This window comes from Silurus meridionalis, chromosome 26 (assembly GCF_014805685.1).
Source record: "Silurus meridionalis isolate SWU-2019-XX chromosome 26, ASM1480568v1, whole genome shotgun sequence".
Lineage (NCBI taxonomy): Eukaryota > Metazoa > Chordata > Actinopteri > Siluriformes > Siluridae > Silurus > Silurus meridionalis.
The window spans coordinates 2,582,264-2,602,872 of NC_060909.1; the positions used below are offsets into that span (position 1 = coordinate 2,582,264).

General features: G+C 39.5%; 1 protein-coding gene across 2 annotated transcripts in view; it reads right to left on the reverse strand.

Annotated features, from left to right (window-relative positions):
* Positions 1-3,779: 3,779 nt before the first annotated feature.
* map1aa (microtubule-associated protein 1Aa) overlaps positions 3,780-20,609 on the reverse strand; it is a 32,210-nt gene continuing 15,380 nt past the window's right edge. For both annotated transcript variants that reach the window (XM_046840607.1, XM_046840608.1), the window contains 5 exons: positions 16,218-16,300; positions 15,445-15,585; positions 8,457-15,318; positions 8,071-8,303; positions 3,780-7,294 (listed from right to left, as the gene is read on the reverse strand). In XM_046840607.1, coding sequence (XP_046696563.1) covers positions 7,139-7,294; positions 8,071-8,303; positions 8,457-15,318; positions 15,445-15,585; positions 16,218-16,300 — 7,475 coding nt within the window. In that variant the 3' untranslated portion in view covers positions 3,780-7,138. The remainder of the gene's footprint in view (positions 7,295-8,070; positions 8,304-8,456; positions 15,319-15,444; positions 15,586-16,217; positions 16,301-20,609) is intronic.

Here is a 20,609-nt window from a genome sequence, read left to right on the forward strand (position 1 = left end):
GTGTCACCGGTTTCTGTTAGAATCCAAGGAGAAAACGAAGTCTTAAAGTCACAATCGCGCAATTTTTCAACTTCTCTCAGTGCGAGTAGCAATGGAGCTGATTCTGAAATCCTGAGATGATAACGATGCCGGTCTCAGCTTTCTACTGATACGGTTTACGTTTACAAACATTCGGCTCTATCAGAAAATACGAGGTGGTATCGCAACAATTTTTTGGAGACTAATGGTGTAACTGGTGCTGTTTGACCGCGTCTGCAAAAAAAAAGAAAGAGCAAACTTAAAATTCTGTGTGAAACGGAGAGACGTTTGACGTGACATACGTTTTTGCTGCAACGAGTCGTCCGAGGTGTTTCGAGCTGAAGACGACGAGAAATCAGGAAGACCTCCGACGAGCAGCGGAAACCATTCGGCAACTAGTGCATAATGATCGTCGGAGAACAATCCACATGATGTTACTTCCCCACACACCCTGCTCGCCAGATTCAGCTCCTGTGGACTCCACGCTCTTTCCGAAGATGAAGTTACAGCTCAAATGTCGTGTTTTGACACCCTGGCAGAGATCCGGCAGAGATCACAGAAGGTGCTTAGGAGGCTTCATAAAGAAGACTTCTAGGATACATTCCAGAAGTGGCAGGAATGCTGGAAGCCCTGTAATGCTGTGCGATGGGACTTTTTTTGAAGGTGATTTGTGTAAGCATAGATAAATAAAGTACTTTCTTGTGAACAGAACCTTTTGATATCACCTCATACATCCTGATACTGGTTCAATAGGACACAGATCTGAGTAGCTGATGACCTCAACAGTGATGGAACTATAATGAATGGGCATTGTGTTAAACAAGAGGATGGGTTCTTCCTCAAACCATCTCAGGAGGTCAACACTCGGTCTCTCATTAGGGATAAATGTATAGGGACTAAATTGTGACCCTGAAATCAAAATTTTTTTAATGTTTATTAATGAAACTGTTACACCAAAGGTGTAGTGTCTTTTGTGAAAAGCAGTACACAAACATAATGTTGGACTGTAATACTTTTTCCCCTTTTGAGAAACGTTTTTATTCTGTGGAAAAGGTTTTAAATCCAGTTAATACAAATTTTGTCTTGAGGTTTTTAGTAAAAATTAATCCTAAACATCTTATTTAGTCTCATATTTGTATAAATAAACATGGCTGTTGCCATGAACATAGCCATTGAAGCCAACATTGAAGCCTACACAAATCGGGCTCTTCAGAAGCCTTATTGAAGCCTTTGATAGCTTCCTTTAATTTGTCTGATCATCTTCATTTTGATAATACTGCAGAGTTCCTCTCAGGAGTGTAAATTCCTAGTGTAAAGGAGTGTACATGTTAGTAAAGGTAGGTATTAATGGACATAGGTGAGGTGAGGAGGCCTGGGGTGGAGTCAGCATTTTAAATCATCGTTCACCAGGATAGGGTAAGAGTTAGTAGTTCAAATGAATCCTACATTCAAATACTGTACAATTGTATACCTCCAATTCCACAGTTGCTTCCACTTACCTTATAAACACACTTTATATCCAAAAGTCTGTTGCTCATCAAATCCATGTTGGAGTTGAAAACTCTCAACTGTATATGGTGTCTTTGTATGCTGTAGAATTTCCCTTTCCTGGAACTGAAGATGGCCTGAAATTGGCTCCTGATCTCATTGATGCTCTTGATCCTGACCACAATGCTTCAAAATCAAGTGGAGCGCCTTTGCAGAAGAGTGGAGCTTATTATAACAGCAAATGGGATGTCAATCTTGAATGGAATGTTCAACAAGCATATATGAGTGCAATTAAGGATAAAAATAAATGGATCTAATTCAACAGCGGTGTACCAAGCACCATATTCCACAAACTGTACACATCTGGAGTGTGCCAACTTCTTCATTATAATTAAACATTTCCAAAGGAAATGTATACTCTGAGACAAGCTTTTCAATATGATCCATGCTGGAGAGGGATGTAAAGAATTACTTGGTTATTTAAAATTCTACTAGAGAGGTTTCCAGTCTCCACAGGATACATACTGCTGCTTTAAGATCTTATCAGCCTGTGGTCCCAGAGTCAGACATTGGGTTTGGGTTTTACATTAGTGTTTTCAGTAGCTGTACATTACAATCCTAATTCCAAAATAATTGGGACAAAATATAAAAATAAACAGAATTTGATGATTTGCAAATAAACCCATATTTTATTCACAAAAGAACATAGAAAACATGAAATGTTTAAACTGAGGAATACGCTCATTAACACCTGCAGAAATCAGTGTCTGTGAACACAGTTTTCCATGTCATCCACAAATGCAGGGTAAATCTCGATCATGCAAAGAAGAGGGCATGCGTGAACATGATCCAGAAACGCTGCCGTCTGGGCCAAAGCTCATTTAAAATGTACTGAGGCAAAATGTAAAACAGTTCTGTGGTCAGACGAATTGAAATTTTTATTTCTTTTTGGAAACCATGGATACCACGTCCTCCGGAATAAAGAGGAGAGGGACCATCCGGGCTTGTTAGCAGCACTCAGTGTCCCAACTTTTTTGGAATTGGGGTTGTATATATATTTTTTTTACTTTTAAAGAAAATTTCCAGGCTGATATTTGTTCCCAGTTCACCCCTGATACAAACAAATCCCATCTGTGTCAATCGTATCAGCAGCTGCCAACCAAAAATGTTGTTGTTCACGGAACAGCGAGGCTCTGTTCTTGGTACCCAGCACTGAATTTGCACCCACACACAACCACTTTGTTTCTCCTTATTCATGTTCTGTAGGATGGTGGGAGGGGGGTTGGTTGGGGTGATGGGTTCGGATGAATAACAGCGATCCAGTAACCCAGATAGTACTCTTGAAGTCCTTTGTATTCAGTCTTTGCCAACTGAGATTTTGTAGTAGGTGGGAGCTGTGCTTATAAATAGGTACAGAATAATAGCACAACGTATCATCATTATCTATAGTTTGGTAGATGTTTTTTCCCTGGCTGTGGTCTTGTTTGTCTTTTTTTTTTCTGACAATCGTGGCGTTCCTGGTTTATTAAATGCTGGATAGTAATGAACATCTCACACCATTCATATAACCGAATGTATGCGATATTTCCGCATAATAATATGCGGCTCCAGGTGACATTTTCCATCATCTCGTATATAAAATAGGATTGATTACCAGCATTTGATTTGACAGTTGTGCAAATTGAATTTTCTTCCAGCTTCGGTGTCTTTTTTTTTTTTTTTCTTTTTCTAAACGTTAATATCAGTGTCTTCAACAGTCCTTTTTCATTGTGCTTGCAGAAATTACAAAAGTTTGTGGACACCTGACCATAAGATTGGTGTGTGCTTTTTTTTTTTAACATATCGTTCCTTATTTAGTTCCCCTTCACTCATAATAACTTCCACATGTCTGGGAAGATGTTCCACTAGATTTTGTGGAGATTTGTGCTCATTCAGCCACAAGGGTGTTAGTAAAGTCAGGTACTGATGTAGGTGAGGTGAGGAGGTCTGGGGTGCAGTTAGTGTTCACATTCACTGCTCACCAGGGTAGCGTTAGAGCTCTATAAAAGGAGATCTTCCACTCCAATCTTCATCCAGCTGGCTTTGTGCACAGGGGTAATATCATGCTGGGACATGTTTGGGTCTCCTAGTTCAAATGAATCCTTCATCCAAATACTGTACAATTGTGTGCCTCTAATTGTATGGTATCAGTTCGTAGAAGAAAGAAATGTGGCTTGAAGGGTCAGGTGTCCCAATACTTTTGCTACACATTCAATGTCGCAGAGGCCATGGAAAATTTTTCAACGACTGTATTTTATTGGTGATCACCAGGTTGACCCTTTTACAACAAATCTGTCGATATTCTACATTTAGAGAGATCTCGACGAAACACAATATTGCACATCGAAATAAAAGAGCAAAAGAGAAAACGTCGAAACGTAATCGGATAAATTTACCTCGAGGGGGAAAAAAACGAAAAAGCACACAGTATGTTCTTTTTAAACACCGCACAGAGTTCAACGAGAGCGTGGCCCAGTTATATATGTGCCATAGAGACCATTGAGACATTTTGATATATATATATATATATATATATATATATATATATATATATATATATATATATATATATTTTAAAATAGTACTGTATTTAATGTCATTGAACATACACGTTTAAATTGAAGATCACATGCAGAATCTAGCCAGGCTGAATGGAAAGCTGAATTCTAATCATCTATTACTGTCAAGATGTGAATTATTCAAAATGCATCTAAAGAAGGTACATTTTTTTTTTTTTTTTTTTTTTACACAGCACATCGATGAGTTCACGTTTTATTTAGTTTGTTACGTTGTTCATTAACTCGCGAGAAAAAAATAAAAAGAATGGTCACCACTTAAAAACCTCGAATATAAAATTTGATCAGTGATCTGGTCACATGATCTGGCAGTCAGATACACAAGAGCATTTTTGTTTTCGCTAAATTTTCCTTGTACGTGTCCGTCTTCACCCTCTGGTAGCGAGAAAACGTCTTCGTATGTAGCACTTGGAAATCAATACCGAGCAGCTAAAAAGTTGTTGTAAACATGAATGATAATAGATAAAGATACGGTTTAAAAAAAACAGCTGGCTATCATTTTTGGATTCCAAATAAGTAAAGTAAATAAAAATGTACATTTGGTTGTTTTAAATGAACAAATCTCACTGATTAGTGACCAAAACTATTTTTTCTTCCATCATGACATTTTCACATGATACAGAGATACAGAGAGCCACATTTCCTGCAAAAATGATACTATGCTGAATTGAATCCCACTAATTCAAACTGTTCGAGAAACTTTTTTTCCCTCTGTTATTATTATTAATATACATGCAAACTTGATCTCAAATTCGCTCTCAAAATGGGAATCCTGTCAGCTCTAATCCAGGTCGACCCTCCAGCTCCCTGCAGTTGCTACAGCAAACAAACATGGAGGACACAAACTCCAATTTCCAACAAACAAAACACACTGGTCCTCATACTACTACAGCCCAGATGTCATGTTATGAGTGATTAGCACACTGGAAAAACAGATCCAAAACGACAGGAAAGTCAAAATTGTGAAATAGGAAAGTAAGATGTTTGACATTTTTGATCGGAAGGTTGTGAGTTAAAATCCCACCACTAGTTCAAGTCCCTGTTGGACCTTTATAATGAGAATAATTGCGTCTGCCAAATGTCATGAATGTAAATAGTTGTAGCGATCAGCAAGTGACAATGCACCAGGAAAGACTACTACATTTTCGTTTAAAAACACATTTTTCTCTCCATTTTAGTTTTCCGTCCACACCGAGACGCGTTTTTAATAGACGAAAACGTAGCTTTTTAAACATGCTCTCCGAAGTGGATCAATTTGAAACCACATTTTATTTTTAAAGAAATTATTATTAAACCGCAGGGAAAATAGAGGCTTTTCAAAAACGGGGGCGTTTCAAATATTGCTGGAAAGTAAATAAACGGCAGGCGGAAATGACGCAGGTCCATCCGTAAACACGTTTTCAGAAGTTTCAGTGAGGGTGAGCAACCTTTGGGAAACGTTCGAAAACGATATTGTGGACGTGGAGCATGTTTTTCTCGATTAGCGCAGACGTTAGCCTTAATGTGTGTGTGTGTGTGTTGGGAGTCGGTGTCCTCCATGTTTGTTCGCTGTAGTCACTGCAGGGAGCTGAAAATCCTTAAAGCTGCCAGATCCTCTATTTCCGCTCAACCCTCAAACTCTATTTTTCACCGTGGTTTAAAATCACCTCTGTTCAAGACGCATCAAAATTACTAATATCGACTAATTTGGGGTTATTATTCAATAAGGTTGAAATATTTCGGCTCAATAATAAAAGAAACCGATCCACAATGTGCTTATCAACTCCCCAAACTAAGATGGTTCTGTATTAACTCCTGGGAAAAAGATGCCGGTTATTCATAGTCGTTAATTCCACCCACACTTGTGCAGGGAACACATAACCTTATCCCCGTAGCATTCACACCCCAATCTGGAGCATTTCACAGACTCATACCGGCGCTCCAGCAACGCAACATTCACAATCTTTTTTTTTTTCTTTTTTCTATTGCTTTGGCTTAGACTTTTAGATTCTTTCCCCAATTTTTCTATATTTACAAAGCATTACATAAAGCAAAAATTAAAAAAAATTAAAAAACGAAAAGGAAGAAATCATTATAAGGTGCTGATACATTTCATCTGCAATTGTCAAAATATACATGTAAAGGGTATTTTTTTGTTGTGTTTAGCTCCACTTCGACAGCACACACCGCACAAACGAATGGTCCACAGAAAACACAGACTTATCCTACATATAATCTAATTCTTCGATTTTTACGCTAAGACGGAGAAGAACGTCAGATCGATCGTGTCTCCTATTATCGGTCAGGTTGGTCTTCTCTATGCGCTTAGATACAGAGGCGGAAATGATGAAAATAAAGTAAGAAAAATCGCGTTTCTCAGCGTTAAAATATGCAGAAATATGTTGCGGTTTTGTCATTCTGACCAGGACAAACTAAAGCGTTAATATAAAGTATTTATTTTAATATTTTAAAGTATTTAAGCGTTATATAAAGCGTTGTTTTGAATGATAGTAAAATATCGCTTTCTGAAGAATAATAAATGAATCTGGTTGATAGTGATTTCGTGTGTATTGTGTGTGTGTGTGTGTGTGTGTGTGTGTGTGTGTGTGTGTGTGTGTGTATGATCATGAGAACCGAGAACATATAGGTGCGTGCAGAAGAACGATACGTGCGGAAATGAAAAGAGAAACAATAATGGGAAACTTCAAACGAGCTTGAAATGAAAAAAAATGGATGCCATTCGACACGCCAGGAAAAACTATATAAATGGGAAAGATCGTACGTGTTTCTTTCTTCGTTAAAGGGAGAAAATTAAAAATCCAAACATCAAAGGCACATCCTTTTCCGAGTCTTTCCGGATGATACCATCCTCGTTCAGGTTAGGGAATGTTGTACGAGAGAGAGAGAGAGAGAGAGAGAGAGAGAGAGAGAGAGAGATACTGACCGACTATGCACAATGTTATCTGAGGGAGTTTTTTTAACACTGAAGAAATAAGGCGTAGAACTGTAAAAGTGTGAACCTGGGAGCCGTGCCAGATTTAGAACTCGATCTTACAAGCGGGGAATGATTCATCCTGCATCACAACTGTGCTGCTGCTAGCCAGCACCATGATATTCAGCTCCTGTTGCTTCTCATGGGTCTGCTGATACCACTCCCTCATCACTTCGGTGTCATGTGTAGGAATCAGCGTCACCTAAACCAGAGCAGAGGGACGTGTTTAAGTCATCATCAGCTGATGGAAGTTTATTTTGTTCCTGAATCATTGACTACACTCCAAGAACCCTAGATGAATTGGTATTATTGGTGATGCATGTTTCCTCGACATTAAAAGTACACATATTACAGTTTTTCTCAGTTGCTTTGCAACGTTTCTCAGATGAAATTCTCAAACCTCCACATCCTGTAGTGCACATACTAAAATATACAAAAAAAATTAGAATAAAAATGTGTTGCTTTAAATAGATTGCGAACACTTTGGTATCTTCATTTAATCGATTGTGTACAATTGTCTGCTGTTTCATGATAATCAAAATTTTAATCTGGTTCTCACCTGAATAGTCTTAATCCCCAAAACATCTCAGCATCAGTTAATTGAATGCAAATTGGGTAAACTAGTTGTCATATTCTGTCAAGGAATCAAGAAACACCGAAACCGTGCGCCGTCACACTGACAACATTTCGACGATCTTGTTTGTTAACAATGACAAAAGGACCTGATGGCGATGAAATGCTCATTGACCCAAATACTTACTTTTGAGATGAAAGAAAAGAAATGTTTTTGAGAAAAGTGCAGCCTTTTGCAAGCAATCTGTGTTGTGCTGTTTGTACAAATTGTTTTGAGAAATGCACTTACTGCTTTGCAAAAATTAAGAATGATTTTGAAAAATGCTTTAAAGCAACTGAGAAAAAACTGTAAAGGACGCTTTTAGGTGTCTTTACAAACTGAGACTCGTAAAGATGTACGAGTACCTGGAGATTAGAGCCCCATTGTGCTTTTCCCTCCAGCAGTGCATCCAGGACCACACGGCTAGGCTCTCCGCTGCTGGAGTCGTTCCCGCTCACTACATAATAGGCAGAGCGAACACGTTTGAAGAACTCCTGGTCGACATTTTTAGCACTGCAGTGGTTGGGAATGTAGGCCAAGTCCACAAAGATGGGAGAAGCAGAGGGCACGGCTGAACTGGATTTTGGAGGATTTGAGCCTGATAGAAACAAGTGTATGAACAATGAAAAATCACATCGTGAGGACGCCTTGCAATGCAAATATCGGACAAGCGTCCAATACCTTTACCTTTATTGTCCAATTACCATCATTAAGATGTGTCTTCAAACATCTATTCTATCCACATACATACCTGAAATAGTTTTAATTCCGTTGACTAGGCCCTTGCCCGTGTTGTGACTTGACTTGGACAGGTCATCTTCCAGGTCCTTCTTCTTCAGCGAGGTGGTACGTGGAGAAGATTCCTTTGACGGAGACCTCTTACAAATGGCATCGGCTTTCCTGGCTGGCGACCTCGACTTACTTACTTTGCGAAGGCTCTTCGCTTTCGAATCTTTCTTTAAAGGTTTGTCGGTGAGGCTGGACATAGCATCGGGGTCTACCATGCAGACATCAGGCCGAGGTGGGTAAGGGGTTGGATCCATCATCGGTGAGGGCAGGGGATCATGACTTTTCTCAGAGCGGGATGAGGAGTGCTTTCCACTGTAGGCTCCAGATGATTTGTCTACAGGGAGGTAATCGGCATCCTCATCCGATTCTGCATTGGCTTCTGCTGTGATAGAGGGACAATCCTCTGTTCCTGGTGGAACGTCCGAGTCTGTCTGTGAGGGCAGAGATTCGCTTACTGAGGTCGGAGGTGTGTCCTCTCCAGCTAAGCCAGTTCCTGCAGCCATGGCTCCAGAGAGGCGATATGATTCACTGTCCTCTCTGTAGGACCCATGAAGTGGCTGGTTGTAGGATCGTTTCTTGCCTGCAGGGTGTTGCTGATCTGCATCCTGGCTGTTTTGTTCATCAGCTTCTTCATCACTGGACAGCTGGCAAATGCTTGGATTGATAAAAGATGGCGAGGTGTCTCCCTTTCTCTGTTTGTACTCAGAGGAAGAGTAGGCTGGGGATGAAGAGAAGGAGCTGGCACCCATGTCTGAATTGGAAGGATGATCGAAATCATCTTGCCTGCTTGAATCTTCTTTATAGAAGGAAGATGGGAAAGACTGATCGGCAGATGAAAGGGAAAGAGGACGAGGCGGATGATCAGGCTCCTTTTCCTGTTCTTCCTCATACTCATCCTCGTGACGATAATGAGGGGGCGATTCTCCTGGGTAGACGCCTCTTTGCTGCTTCATTTCCCATTCGAACGGGTTCTTTTTTTTGCAGGCTTCAAATTGCTCGCTTTTCAGTTCGGTTTTTGATGTAACCTTGCTGACATCAGCAAAGGCCTCTGGAGCTGCCATGGTGACCTCTGCAGGACCATTTGCAGTATCCGGTTTTGAAGAAGCATGAATAAGCACATCTGGAAATGTGCCCACTTTACTGGCAGAAGACACCGAAAAATGATCATCTTTCTTGTCCACTTCAGCTGTAAAAGGAGATAGTTGGAAGTGCAGTTTGTCCTGTTCAGACTCACAAATGTAGCCTTCCTCCTCTTCACTGCTCTCGGTGTCTTCGTAATATTGTTTCACGGGTAAATCAGCATGAGGTGATAAGGAAGCACCGAACAGATCTTTTTTCATCATGTCTTTCTCAGTAGACTCTGAAAGAGGATTGTAAGGTCCTGTAGCCCCATATTCAGCCTGCAGGCCTGTATCTGCCCCCCAATCTGGCTTGTAAAAGCAGGAACCCTGCGGGCCTTTTTCCAAAACACTACTGGAAGATCTGAGAAGTTCTTCTCTTTTATCCACTGAATGCGAAGTCACCGACTTGATCTCCTCAAAAGGTGATAGCGGTGAAAACCTTGCTAGGCTGGATGTGGATTCCGCTGTTATGGTGGCAGGTGTCACTTTCTCTGACACTTCCAAATAGTCATCTTTAACCAGCCCACCAGAACTGGAGAATAGTGAATCTATTACAGGTGACTGCTCATCTTTAAAAGGTGAATACTCGTATCCAACGCTGGCAGGGGTTTCTAGTTCATCTCCGAACTGACGACTTGTAGAGAGAGAGGCAGAAGCAGAGGATGAATGACTATAGGAGGATGAGGAGGAGTATGCAGTGGCTGATGTAGTTGTATAGCTGAAGCCTGGTGAAATGGTGTCTGTTGTTTTTTTCGCTAAAACATCTGGTGATTTTTGCTTTTCAAACTCAAGGTCTTTGTCATTATGGTGATATTTGTCCTCGCTTGGCTTTGTGGACATAGGGAAAAAAGACTGACCATAACTATCATCTTTGTGCTCTGGGTGGCTGGAGAGGACAGATTTTTTCACCTCATCAAAAGAATATTCATGTCCCTCATGTGATTCCGTCATGTGGCTGCCAGCAAATGGTGATGCTGCTTCCTTTTTACCTGTTTCAAAATGTTCCTCAGCATTTGTTTGACCCTTTGACAGATCGAAAGGAGGAGGAACTGGGGGCATGTCAGAGCTGACACATCCTGACCTATAGTCCTGTGAGGTGTCCTTCTTTTCCTCCTTGAACTCCGGAGGTACTATGTTGGTGGCACCAGACAACAAGTCTTTTCCTTTTTCTTTTTCCATGTCAATGTCACTGACATGTCTCCTGTAAAGATCATCATCGTCATCATCTTCGTCGGTCTCCTCTTCTTCTTCGTCGTCGTCATCCTCTCCGTGTGCTAACATCTTCATGTCTAGCGCACTTGCTCTCGCCATCTCACTGAAAGACTGAGCTGCCGCAGAGGTGCTGTTTTTTGCAGCCAAATAGCCAGAAGTAGCAAAGTCATCTTCATGATCACTTGACAGAGTTTCACCTATTGTCTTTCCAGTAGACTGCTCAAACTGGATGGAAAATAGGTCTTTTTCTGGTGAGAATGAATGAGATGATGTCTTGGTCTCCGATTTAACATCAAGGATTGTATCGGTAGATTTTTCACCTGAAATGTATCCAACATTCGATTCCATAGATGTTTTGCTTTCACCATATGATGCTGATAATGATGGCATGTCTTTTACTTGAGGAGACTCATCAAAATCAGACATTTTTGTCGTTTCAATAAAGGAATCCTTTTTCTCTATATCCTTCACAGAGTCAATACGATCATCCGACTTTTCAGCACAGTCTTTTGGTAAATTAGGAGAGTATGAATCCACTGAACTGGATTTACTGTCATATACATCAGAATAAGTAAAACTCTTCCCAACATATGGTGTATCCTGCCTTATCTCTCTCATATGGTCTTCTTTAGCATCTTTTTCAGACTCCGGGAAGGAGTACAAGTTAAAGTGAACGCTTTTATCACCATTTTTGGAAGTCACTGCAGTCTCAGAGTCGTGTCTCTCTGAGAACTCTGAGAACGTCATGTCTTTTTTGCTGTAGGCTCCTGGCACAGAGTCCAACTTGTCCTGAGGCCCTTTTATGCTCGAGTAAGTGCATTCCTCGTCTTCACTCTCTTCCTCCTCTTCAGAGCTCAGCACCTTGCCTTCTTTTTCCATATAGGTCATGTCTGGCAGTTGATCTTTCTTCTCTGTTTCCTCTTTCTCGTGTTTAATGAGCTTATCATCCTTAAACGCTTGTTCACAGGTGTCATCTTCATCAAGAAATGTGCTCTCCCTCTCTTCTTTGTATTTTGTTTTAAGACAGATCTTAAAATCTACCTTCCCCAAATAATCTTCTTCCTCTTCTACTTCGTCTTCAACATCATCTTCTTCGTCTTCCGAATCATCAAATGTTGCCCTTGTGCTTGAGAAACCAATTTTGTCTGGGTCGCCTTCATCTATGATTTTAATCATCTTTTTGTTTGCGTCACCGTCTGTTTCATGTTTAGTCAAAATTTGAACGTCGTACGTGCCTTTTTCCATTCTGTCTTCTTTCTCAATTGATAAAGACTTTGGTGCCTTTTCCTCGGTAGGTGAATAGCCAATGCTGGTAGGGCCTGACTGTGTAGGTGACGCCATCCTCATGGTGCTATCATCTGGACTTAGACATCTCTCTGAAGGTTCTGAAGCCCCACTCGCTTCTGGGGTGCCTAAGACACAGGGTGCAAAAGACAGTGTTTTCCCAGCAGCATCTGTTTTGGGCACATCTGGAGAAACTTTCTCATCCTTTTCTTGTGTGATGCAAGGGGTTTCCAAAGAGGAAAGAGTTACCATCGAGATGGGGCTTTTATCAAGCTGTTCTTTCACAGTGGCAGATGCATAACTCTCATGAAGTTTTCCGAGAGGCATGTCAACATTGGGTGTCTGGTCCTCTTCCTCTTCTTCGTCATCATCATCTTCTTCATGTGGTTGAGTGGTGGGTTTTTTGAGAGTAGTCTCTATTTCTGGAACTGTGGGTTGGCACTCTTCTGAAGGGGGTGATTTGAAGCATTTGTCTTCTTCCAAAGACGAGGTTGGAGAGATTGTACCAGCCGAATGCAGATATTCCTTTCCTTCGGTGCGACTGGACGACTGTGCACTGTTCGCGTTGTCCAGGAGTAACGAGTTTTTCCCTAGTTCCTCGGTCGGAGGTGCTGTGACAGATGCAATAGACTGATCTTCAGTAACCGACGCTGCGAAAGAGGATAATTTATCGTATTCTGTAATGGAGGTGGCTGAGGATATATGTTCTTCTTCAGCCAATGGTGCTGCAATAATATTTGCGGAATATGTAGATAAAACTGGAGCCTGGCTCATCTTTGTTGTTAAGTCTTGGGCAACAGATATTGCTGGGGGTTTTATGTCTTTCATGCCATGGAAGACAGAGTCAGGTTGATCAGGGACAGAGACATCATCATAGTGGAGATGATGGATCCTGTCCTCAGGCTCTTCGTGGATCTCCTCATCAGATATGGTCTGTTCGGTCTCTGAATATCCAGGGATGGTTTCATCTTGTATGAACAAGATGTGTTCGGTGGCTCCTGCAGGTTTGATAATTTTAGTGTCCATATGCTTGGTGTCGCAGTCTTTACTAATGTATTCCTTTTTGGGCCCCTCGGTTTTATATATCAACTCTTCCTCATGAACTATATCCTCTGCTTCTTCCAGCTCGGCTTTTTCTATAACATCCTCTTCTTCCTCGCTGTCGCTCTTTTTATGTTTCTTTTCAAGTTCTTTGTCCGTCTGGATGTCCATGCGTTTTTCGTCCTCCGCCTTCTCCGTAAGATCTGGAGTTATTTTGGTTTCGGTGTTGTATTCTTCTTCATAGTCATCCTCTGTAGCAGCGCCCTCATCCTCAAATTTGTCTGCAGTTTTGATTAGAGATTTGTCTGCCTTTTCCTCTCCATACATGTGTTTTTCCTCATGAGGTGATTCTGTCTCGTTGTCAGTAGTGGGTATTCCTTCATCTGGAGACACAATGTGTGCGTCCGGGAGAGCTGTATTTTCCAGATTTGAAAGCGCTTTGCTATTTGCAAGCTCAGAAAGTTCCTCTTGTCTCAGTGCCTCAAAATCCTTGGTGAGATCTTCTGGGGAGGATACCAGGGATCTGTCATTTTCCTGTATCTCTTTTGAAACCTGTTTTGCAGCAGGTCTGTTCTCTCGCTCTTTAATCGCTTTAGTTTTTTCAGCCTTTGGTTTGGCCTGAACCTTCGCTTTGTTAAGAGTCTTTTTGACCTCGGGGGTAAAGGGTTTTAAGTCAGGTTTGGTGATCTTCCTTAATTCCGGCTTACTTACTTCCTTCAGTTTGGATTCTTTGTTGTCATCTTTCTTAACGGAATCTTTCTTTTCTTTCTTTATCTGTTTCTTTTCTTTATCTTTCTTTTCCTCTGTTTTGGATGACTTGACATGTTTCTTAGGGGATCTCTCTCTTAACTTCTTTTTCTCCTGCTTTACTGTAATGGTTGTATCTGTGCTGGCTTTCACTGGTTTAGTGGGTTTTATACTCTCTTGCAATTTACTCGGCTTCTTTTCTGTTTTCGTTTCTTTTACCGAGTCACTTTTTGATTCGATGTCCTCGTTCGCCTCTTTCTTGCTTGCTTTGGTAGTAGCAAGTAATTTGGGTGAAGACTTAAGGCTTTCCTTGCTGTCAGTCCTCGGCTTAAGTTTGGTTTGTTTAACTGTTGAAGGGGGCCCTCCGGATGATATGTCTTTTTGAGTAGCGACCGGATAACGCAAGAAGTCAAGATGCCTTAGCTTTTCCAGTCCCTCAAAGATTTTGTTTTGTGGTGCATTTCCAGGAAACAATACCCTCACGATCTTTTCGGTAGGGCTGGCTGGAACCCAGACAACAAGTGCGGTTACTGATGTAAGGTAGGGCACAGAAATTTCTCCCTCTTTTCCGTTGGCCATCATGATACCGGTCTTGGCTTTACTGTTGCCTGCCCACTTCTGCATGAAAAATTGCATTTCTTTACTGTCCTTGACTGGATTTAGAACGTACATGTCTAATCTGCCAACACCCAATTTGTGGAAAAGGGTTACAGGCTCGATTGTGTTGCTAACAACTCGATTCAAGGGCTCAGGTTTAATACCTAATTTAGTGAGGTACTGCAATGTAAGAGATGCCTCCTCGATGCTCCGTTTAACTTTCAAAGTCGATTCAGATGTCTTTAGCTTGTCCGGGACATTAAAGAAAACCACACCAAGCTCAGGTGAAAGCAGGTTTTTCATCCATTCTCCATAGGCATTTGAGCCTTGAGAATGGTCTTCCTCTTGCTCTGCGATCTTTCTCCTCAACAGTCCGTTTATCCCAGGGAGATTGTCAGCTCCAATGTGGGTAAGCAGAACCGAATCAATCCGATCCAAGTGCCGCACCAGTTTCCAGAAGCAAGATTTCTGGTCTGAACCACCGTCGATCAAAATGTTAAAGCCATTGACTGCAAACAGGGCAGAGTCACCCCTGCCTCCAGGGAAGATATAGCAGCAGGGCTTCGACAACTTCAGAAATCCCCCCGAGCTAGGTGGCTCTAGGAGCTCAAACGGAGAAGCAATGTCTACAGTCTCAGAGACGTAATCTGTAAACTCTGTAACACCCTCCATCTCGGGCAGCACAGGGTCAGGGTTTAATCTGTAATCCAGAATGTCCTGCTCCTGCTTGAGCTTTAGGGAGCTCCAGGCCCCCTCGTCTTCACAACACACAGTCAGACACGCTCGCTCACCTGGACCTGACTGGCTCAAGAAGTTCTTAATCTGAAAAAAATGTGAAAGATAAATTGCATTACAATTTGATTTCTTGCTTGATGCATATGTTTCAATAAGAAGTGTGAGTGTGGCCTTGATTAAGCAATCGTTACTGAATTAAACTTAATGCCTTACTCTTTGATTTGTGATGATGTCGGAGAAGTTCTTCCAGTCAAACACTCCACCGTTCACGATGAGGTCACCCCCTTGTTCAGTGCTCTGACCACTCAGGACCAATAACTTGTGTTCAGATGAGTCACAGAGGAGCGTTCGGATCTGGTTGAGGACAAAAAAATATATTTTATTTACATATATACACCGATCAGGCATAACAATATGACCACCTGCGTAATATTGTGTTGGTCCCCTTTTCCTGCTAAATCAGTCGTGACCCTGTCGAGTATTAACAGCATGAACTTCTTCAGCAGTTTGAGCTACAGGAGCTCGTCTGTTGGATCGGACCACACAGACCAGCCTTCGCCTCTCACGTGCATCAATGAGTCTTGTCCTCCCGTGAGCCTGTCGCCGTTTCACCACTGTTCCTTCCTTGGAGCACTTTTAATAGATATTAACCACTGCAGACCGGAAACAGTCCACAAGAGCTGCAGTTTTGGAGATGCTCAGACCCAGTCGTCTAGACGTCACAATTTGGCCCTCGTCAAACTCACTCAAATCCTTACGCTTGCCCATTTTTCCTGCTTCTAACATCAACTTTGAGATCAAAATGTTAATTTGCTGCCTAATAAATATATTCACCCACTAACAGGTGCCATGATTAAGAGATAATCAGTGTTCTTCACTTCAAAGCTCATAATGTTATAATGTTATAATGTTATGCCATAATAATACATACAGAGAAATGTGAGCATCAGGTAGAGAAATGAATGATTTGTAGAAACCGCTATTACCTCTATTGAAATGTTGTCCACAGATGGATTCACTAATACAACTGTCTCAAGGACATTGCTCTTGTATTGCAGAATCCTTTGTCCTACAAAAAGGGGGTTAGAAATGAACAAATTACAATTGCAGAAATGCCTGAAGGAGGTATATAAACAGGAGATAAGTATGAAAGAGGTAGAATATACTGTATACAAGACAGGAGGTACATTTCAAATAAAATGCAAGCGATACATATTATTATTATTATTATTATTAATAATATTATTATTATTGTTGTGTCATTTTATTTTCAAGGCTGCAATTCTAAAAACGGCTTTGAGAAGCAGAAATCAATGCTTGTGATAGAAAAACAACATGGCATAGATCCTGTAAGCCATTCTGCCGGCTGTTGCCATGGGGACGGTGAGCTAGCGGCTGTCGCCGTTACACTGACCCAGTCTTGGAGCCGTCCGACGCATTGCAGCATTTCTGCGAGAGGGTGTAAAGGGAAAAAAAAGCTCTCGCATCTAATGCATGTAAAAAGGCGTGGCATCGCAACAGATCCGTGGCCCCACACAGAGATTTCCAGGTGGTACGTCATGATATATTAAGCATGAATCTCTCATTGGCTGTGTAAAGAGCTACAGAAGATTAATGGCTTGTTCCACAGAGTGGGGGTTATGATATATTCCCTCTGAGGTGGGGGAACGAGTTGGTATTTAAAATAACATAAATACGAGTAGCGGCGCTTTCATTACTTTCTTACATGCATAACATGCATGTGCGCAATCTGCTTGAGTCAAACCGTAAATGATGCACGTCTGCGTAAACTGCTATTACCACCATCTGAACAGGTCAAAAATCACATAAAACATGCAGAGCAAAATATAGTCATACGCTTATGTGCTCTCTCGAGCAACGTAAACTACAACCCCAGCGAGCACTATATTGACTTCTATTGTTATAGTAAGCCTTTGTCTATAAAATTAAATCACTGAACCCAGACACCAGCTTCAACTGATGCCTCAAGAGCCTTTAATTGCATCAGATTGACCTTTTTTATTTATTTATTTATTTATTTATTTATTTATTTATTTATTTATTAACCCTTGTGGCCTGTTACGGTCAAAACCATACTAATAAGTGTTTGTTTGTTTGTTTTTCCCCTGAAAATTAGGTCTTTATTTTTTGCCAATTCTGCTTAGCCTTATTTGTTTAATTTCCAGGTTACACGTGTATACAGGTTTTTTTAGGTGATAAAAAAAATACATTGCGAAAGGTGGTAAAATATCAGTCACTTTTAACACACAACAGTATTCTATAATTTCACAGCAATTACTCTGACCATCGTTTAGTAAATATAAGAGAATAGTGTATTAATCTGAAATACGAAAGCCGTGCAGTGTGGAGGCATTGCACCGTGACCTTCAAATGTGCTCCGTAAAGGAAAACAGAGACTAGAGATTGGGATGAATGACAAAGAGAGACAGCGCAGTCCCCGGTGACATTGCACATTTAGAGAGACGGCAGGCCTTAAGCCAGCAGCAGAACAGAAACTGATAATACAACAGAGGATACGGAGTGAAAAGACGAGCCGCATTCTATGCGCAAAGACACATTAACGAGTATATTACTATTCATTTAATATCTCTGCTATCAGGTTCATTTTGCAGGCCTGAACACACACATTTAAAAGTCAATGATGCTGACAATGCGGCCAAACGTCTCAACAGCATGAGATTCCCTTCTTCCTTCTCTTCCGTACTTCCTCCCTGTAGTAATACTGTACATTAAGGGGAAAGACCTTTGCATCTAATTCCAGACTGAATTCCTCACCAGCTGAGCTTGTATGCGGTGGCTAACTAATTAAACCAAGGATAAATTCTTCTAAATGTTTTTTTTATGTGCCAAAAATGATCAATGTCCTGGAAGACAGATCTGTTTAGTGATGAAAAGGCAACCTGAGATGTCTGACAGTTTACTGACAATCTTTTTTACAATTTACAATTATATATTTGATCTTATATTTTTAGTTCCTTTTTTATGCACACCTGATCAGACAATCAGGTTTTAATTTTACTGCAACTGTATTCTGTACATAAATAAATCTCAAATCTTTAAAGGAAATCACAGAAGGCTACATGATTGTGCTGTAAGATAACAAATGCTTTATTTAAATCTCATATCTGGGGAAAGAACAAAATACTAGAGAACAATAATCATTCAATAATTAACACAAAAGGAAATTAATTAAGTACTTATAGGTGTTGAGACAATAAGAATTATTTTATTACAGGGTTTGCTTAAAATATAAAATCCTAATGTGGTATAATATAATATAAAATGGTATAGGTTTGTATAGTAGATTAAAGTATAGTATAGGGTTGTATAGTATAGTAAAGTATAGTATAGGGTTGTAAATTATAGTATAGTATAGTAAAGTATAGTATAGTATAGGGTTGGATAGTAGAGTAAAGTAATGTAAAGTATAGTAGAGTAAAGTATAGTGTAGTATGGTATAGTATAAGGTTGTATAGTATAGTATAGTATAGTATAGTATAGTATAGTATAGTATAGTATAGTATAGGTTGTATAGTATAGGGTTGTATAGTATAGGGTTGTATAGTATAGTATAGTATAGTATAGTATAGTATAGTGTATAGTATAGTATAGGGTTGTATAGTATAGTATAGTATAGTATAGTATAGTATAGTATAGTATAGTATAGTATAGTATAGTATAATATAGTATAGTATAGTGTTGTATAGTATGGTATAGTATAGTATAGTATAGCATAGTATAGTATAGTATAGTTGTATAGTATAGTATAGTATAGTATAGGTTGTATAGTATAGTATAGTATAGTATAGTATAGTATAGTATAGTATAGTATAGTATAGTGTTGTATAGTATAGTATGGTATAGTATAGGGTTGTATAGTATAGTATAATATAGTATAGTATAGTATAGTATAGTATAGTATAGTATAGCATAGTATAGTATAGTATAGTATAGGGTTGTATAGTATAGTATAGTGTTGTATAGTATGGTATAGTATAGGGTTGTATAGTATAGTATAGTATAGTATAGTATAGCATAGTATAGTATAGTATGGTATAGTATAGTATAGGGTTGTATAGTATAGTATAGTATAGTATAGTATAGGGTTGTATAGTATAGTATAGTATAGTATAGTATAGTATAATATAGTATAGTATAGTGTTGTATAGTATAGTATAGTATAGTATAGTATAGTATAGTATAGTATAGTATAATATAGTATAGTATAGGGTTGTATAGTATAGTATAGTATAGTATAGGGTTGTATAGTATAGTATAGTATAGTATAGTATAGTATAGTATAGTATATAGTATAGTATAGTGTTGTATAGTATGGTATAGTATAGGGTTGTATAGTATAGTATAGTATAGTATAGTATAGTATAGTATAGTATAGTATAGTGTTGTATAGTATAGTATAGGGTTGTATAGTATAGTATAGTGTTGTATAGTATGGTATAGTATAGGGTTGTATAGTATAGTATAGTATAGTATAGTATAGTAGTATAGTATAGTATGGTATAGTATAGGGTTGTATAGTATAGTATAGTATAGTATAGTAAAGTATAGGGTTGTACAGAGTAGAAAAGGATAGGATAATTGTAAATAATACTTTGTGTCTTTAAAATAAAAGAAGACAAGAGAAACTCTCAATTTTAGTAACAAAATACACTGTAATATATTGACTAAAGTTTGTGGACACCTAACTATAAGATATGCTATGTGCATCCCATTCCACATTTAGTCCCCATTTGCTTGTTATAAAAACCTCCACTCTTTTGGGAAGAAGATGCTTCACTAGATTTTGCAGTGTGCTTGTAGAGATTTGTGGACATCCATTCAGCCAAAAGAGCGTTAGTAAAGTCTGTTATTGATGTAGGTGAGGTAAGGAGAAATTCATTGTTTAATAGGGTTAGGGTCAGAGCTCTACAGCAGAAGATCTTCATGAAGCTAGCTTTTTGTACATGAGCATTGTCATGCTGGGACAAGTTTGGGTCTCCTATTTCAAGTGAAGGGAAAATGTCATGCTGCCGCTTCCAAACACTTATATATAATTGTTTTCCTCGAAGATAGTGCTAACAGTTAGGGGAAGAAACACATGGGGCTGGAAAATCAGGACTGGTTAATTTGAGGATCGGTTTATGAATAAATTAGTTATGCTTTAAATAATCGGATTGACCATAAACCTAAAATAATAAACAAAGAATTTAAGATATTTTTCATAATGGATAAAAAATTTAAATTACTTCTTTTATTTTTAATTTTTCTAATCATGCTGAATGATGAAGATTCGCTTTGACTACTGCAATGTTTTGAGTGTTTCTCTTATTCTAAGTGTGATGAATGACTTTCATCAT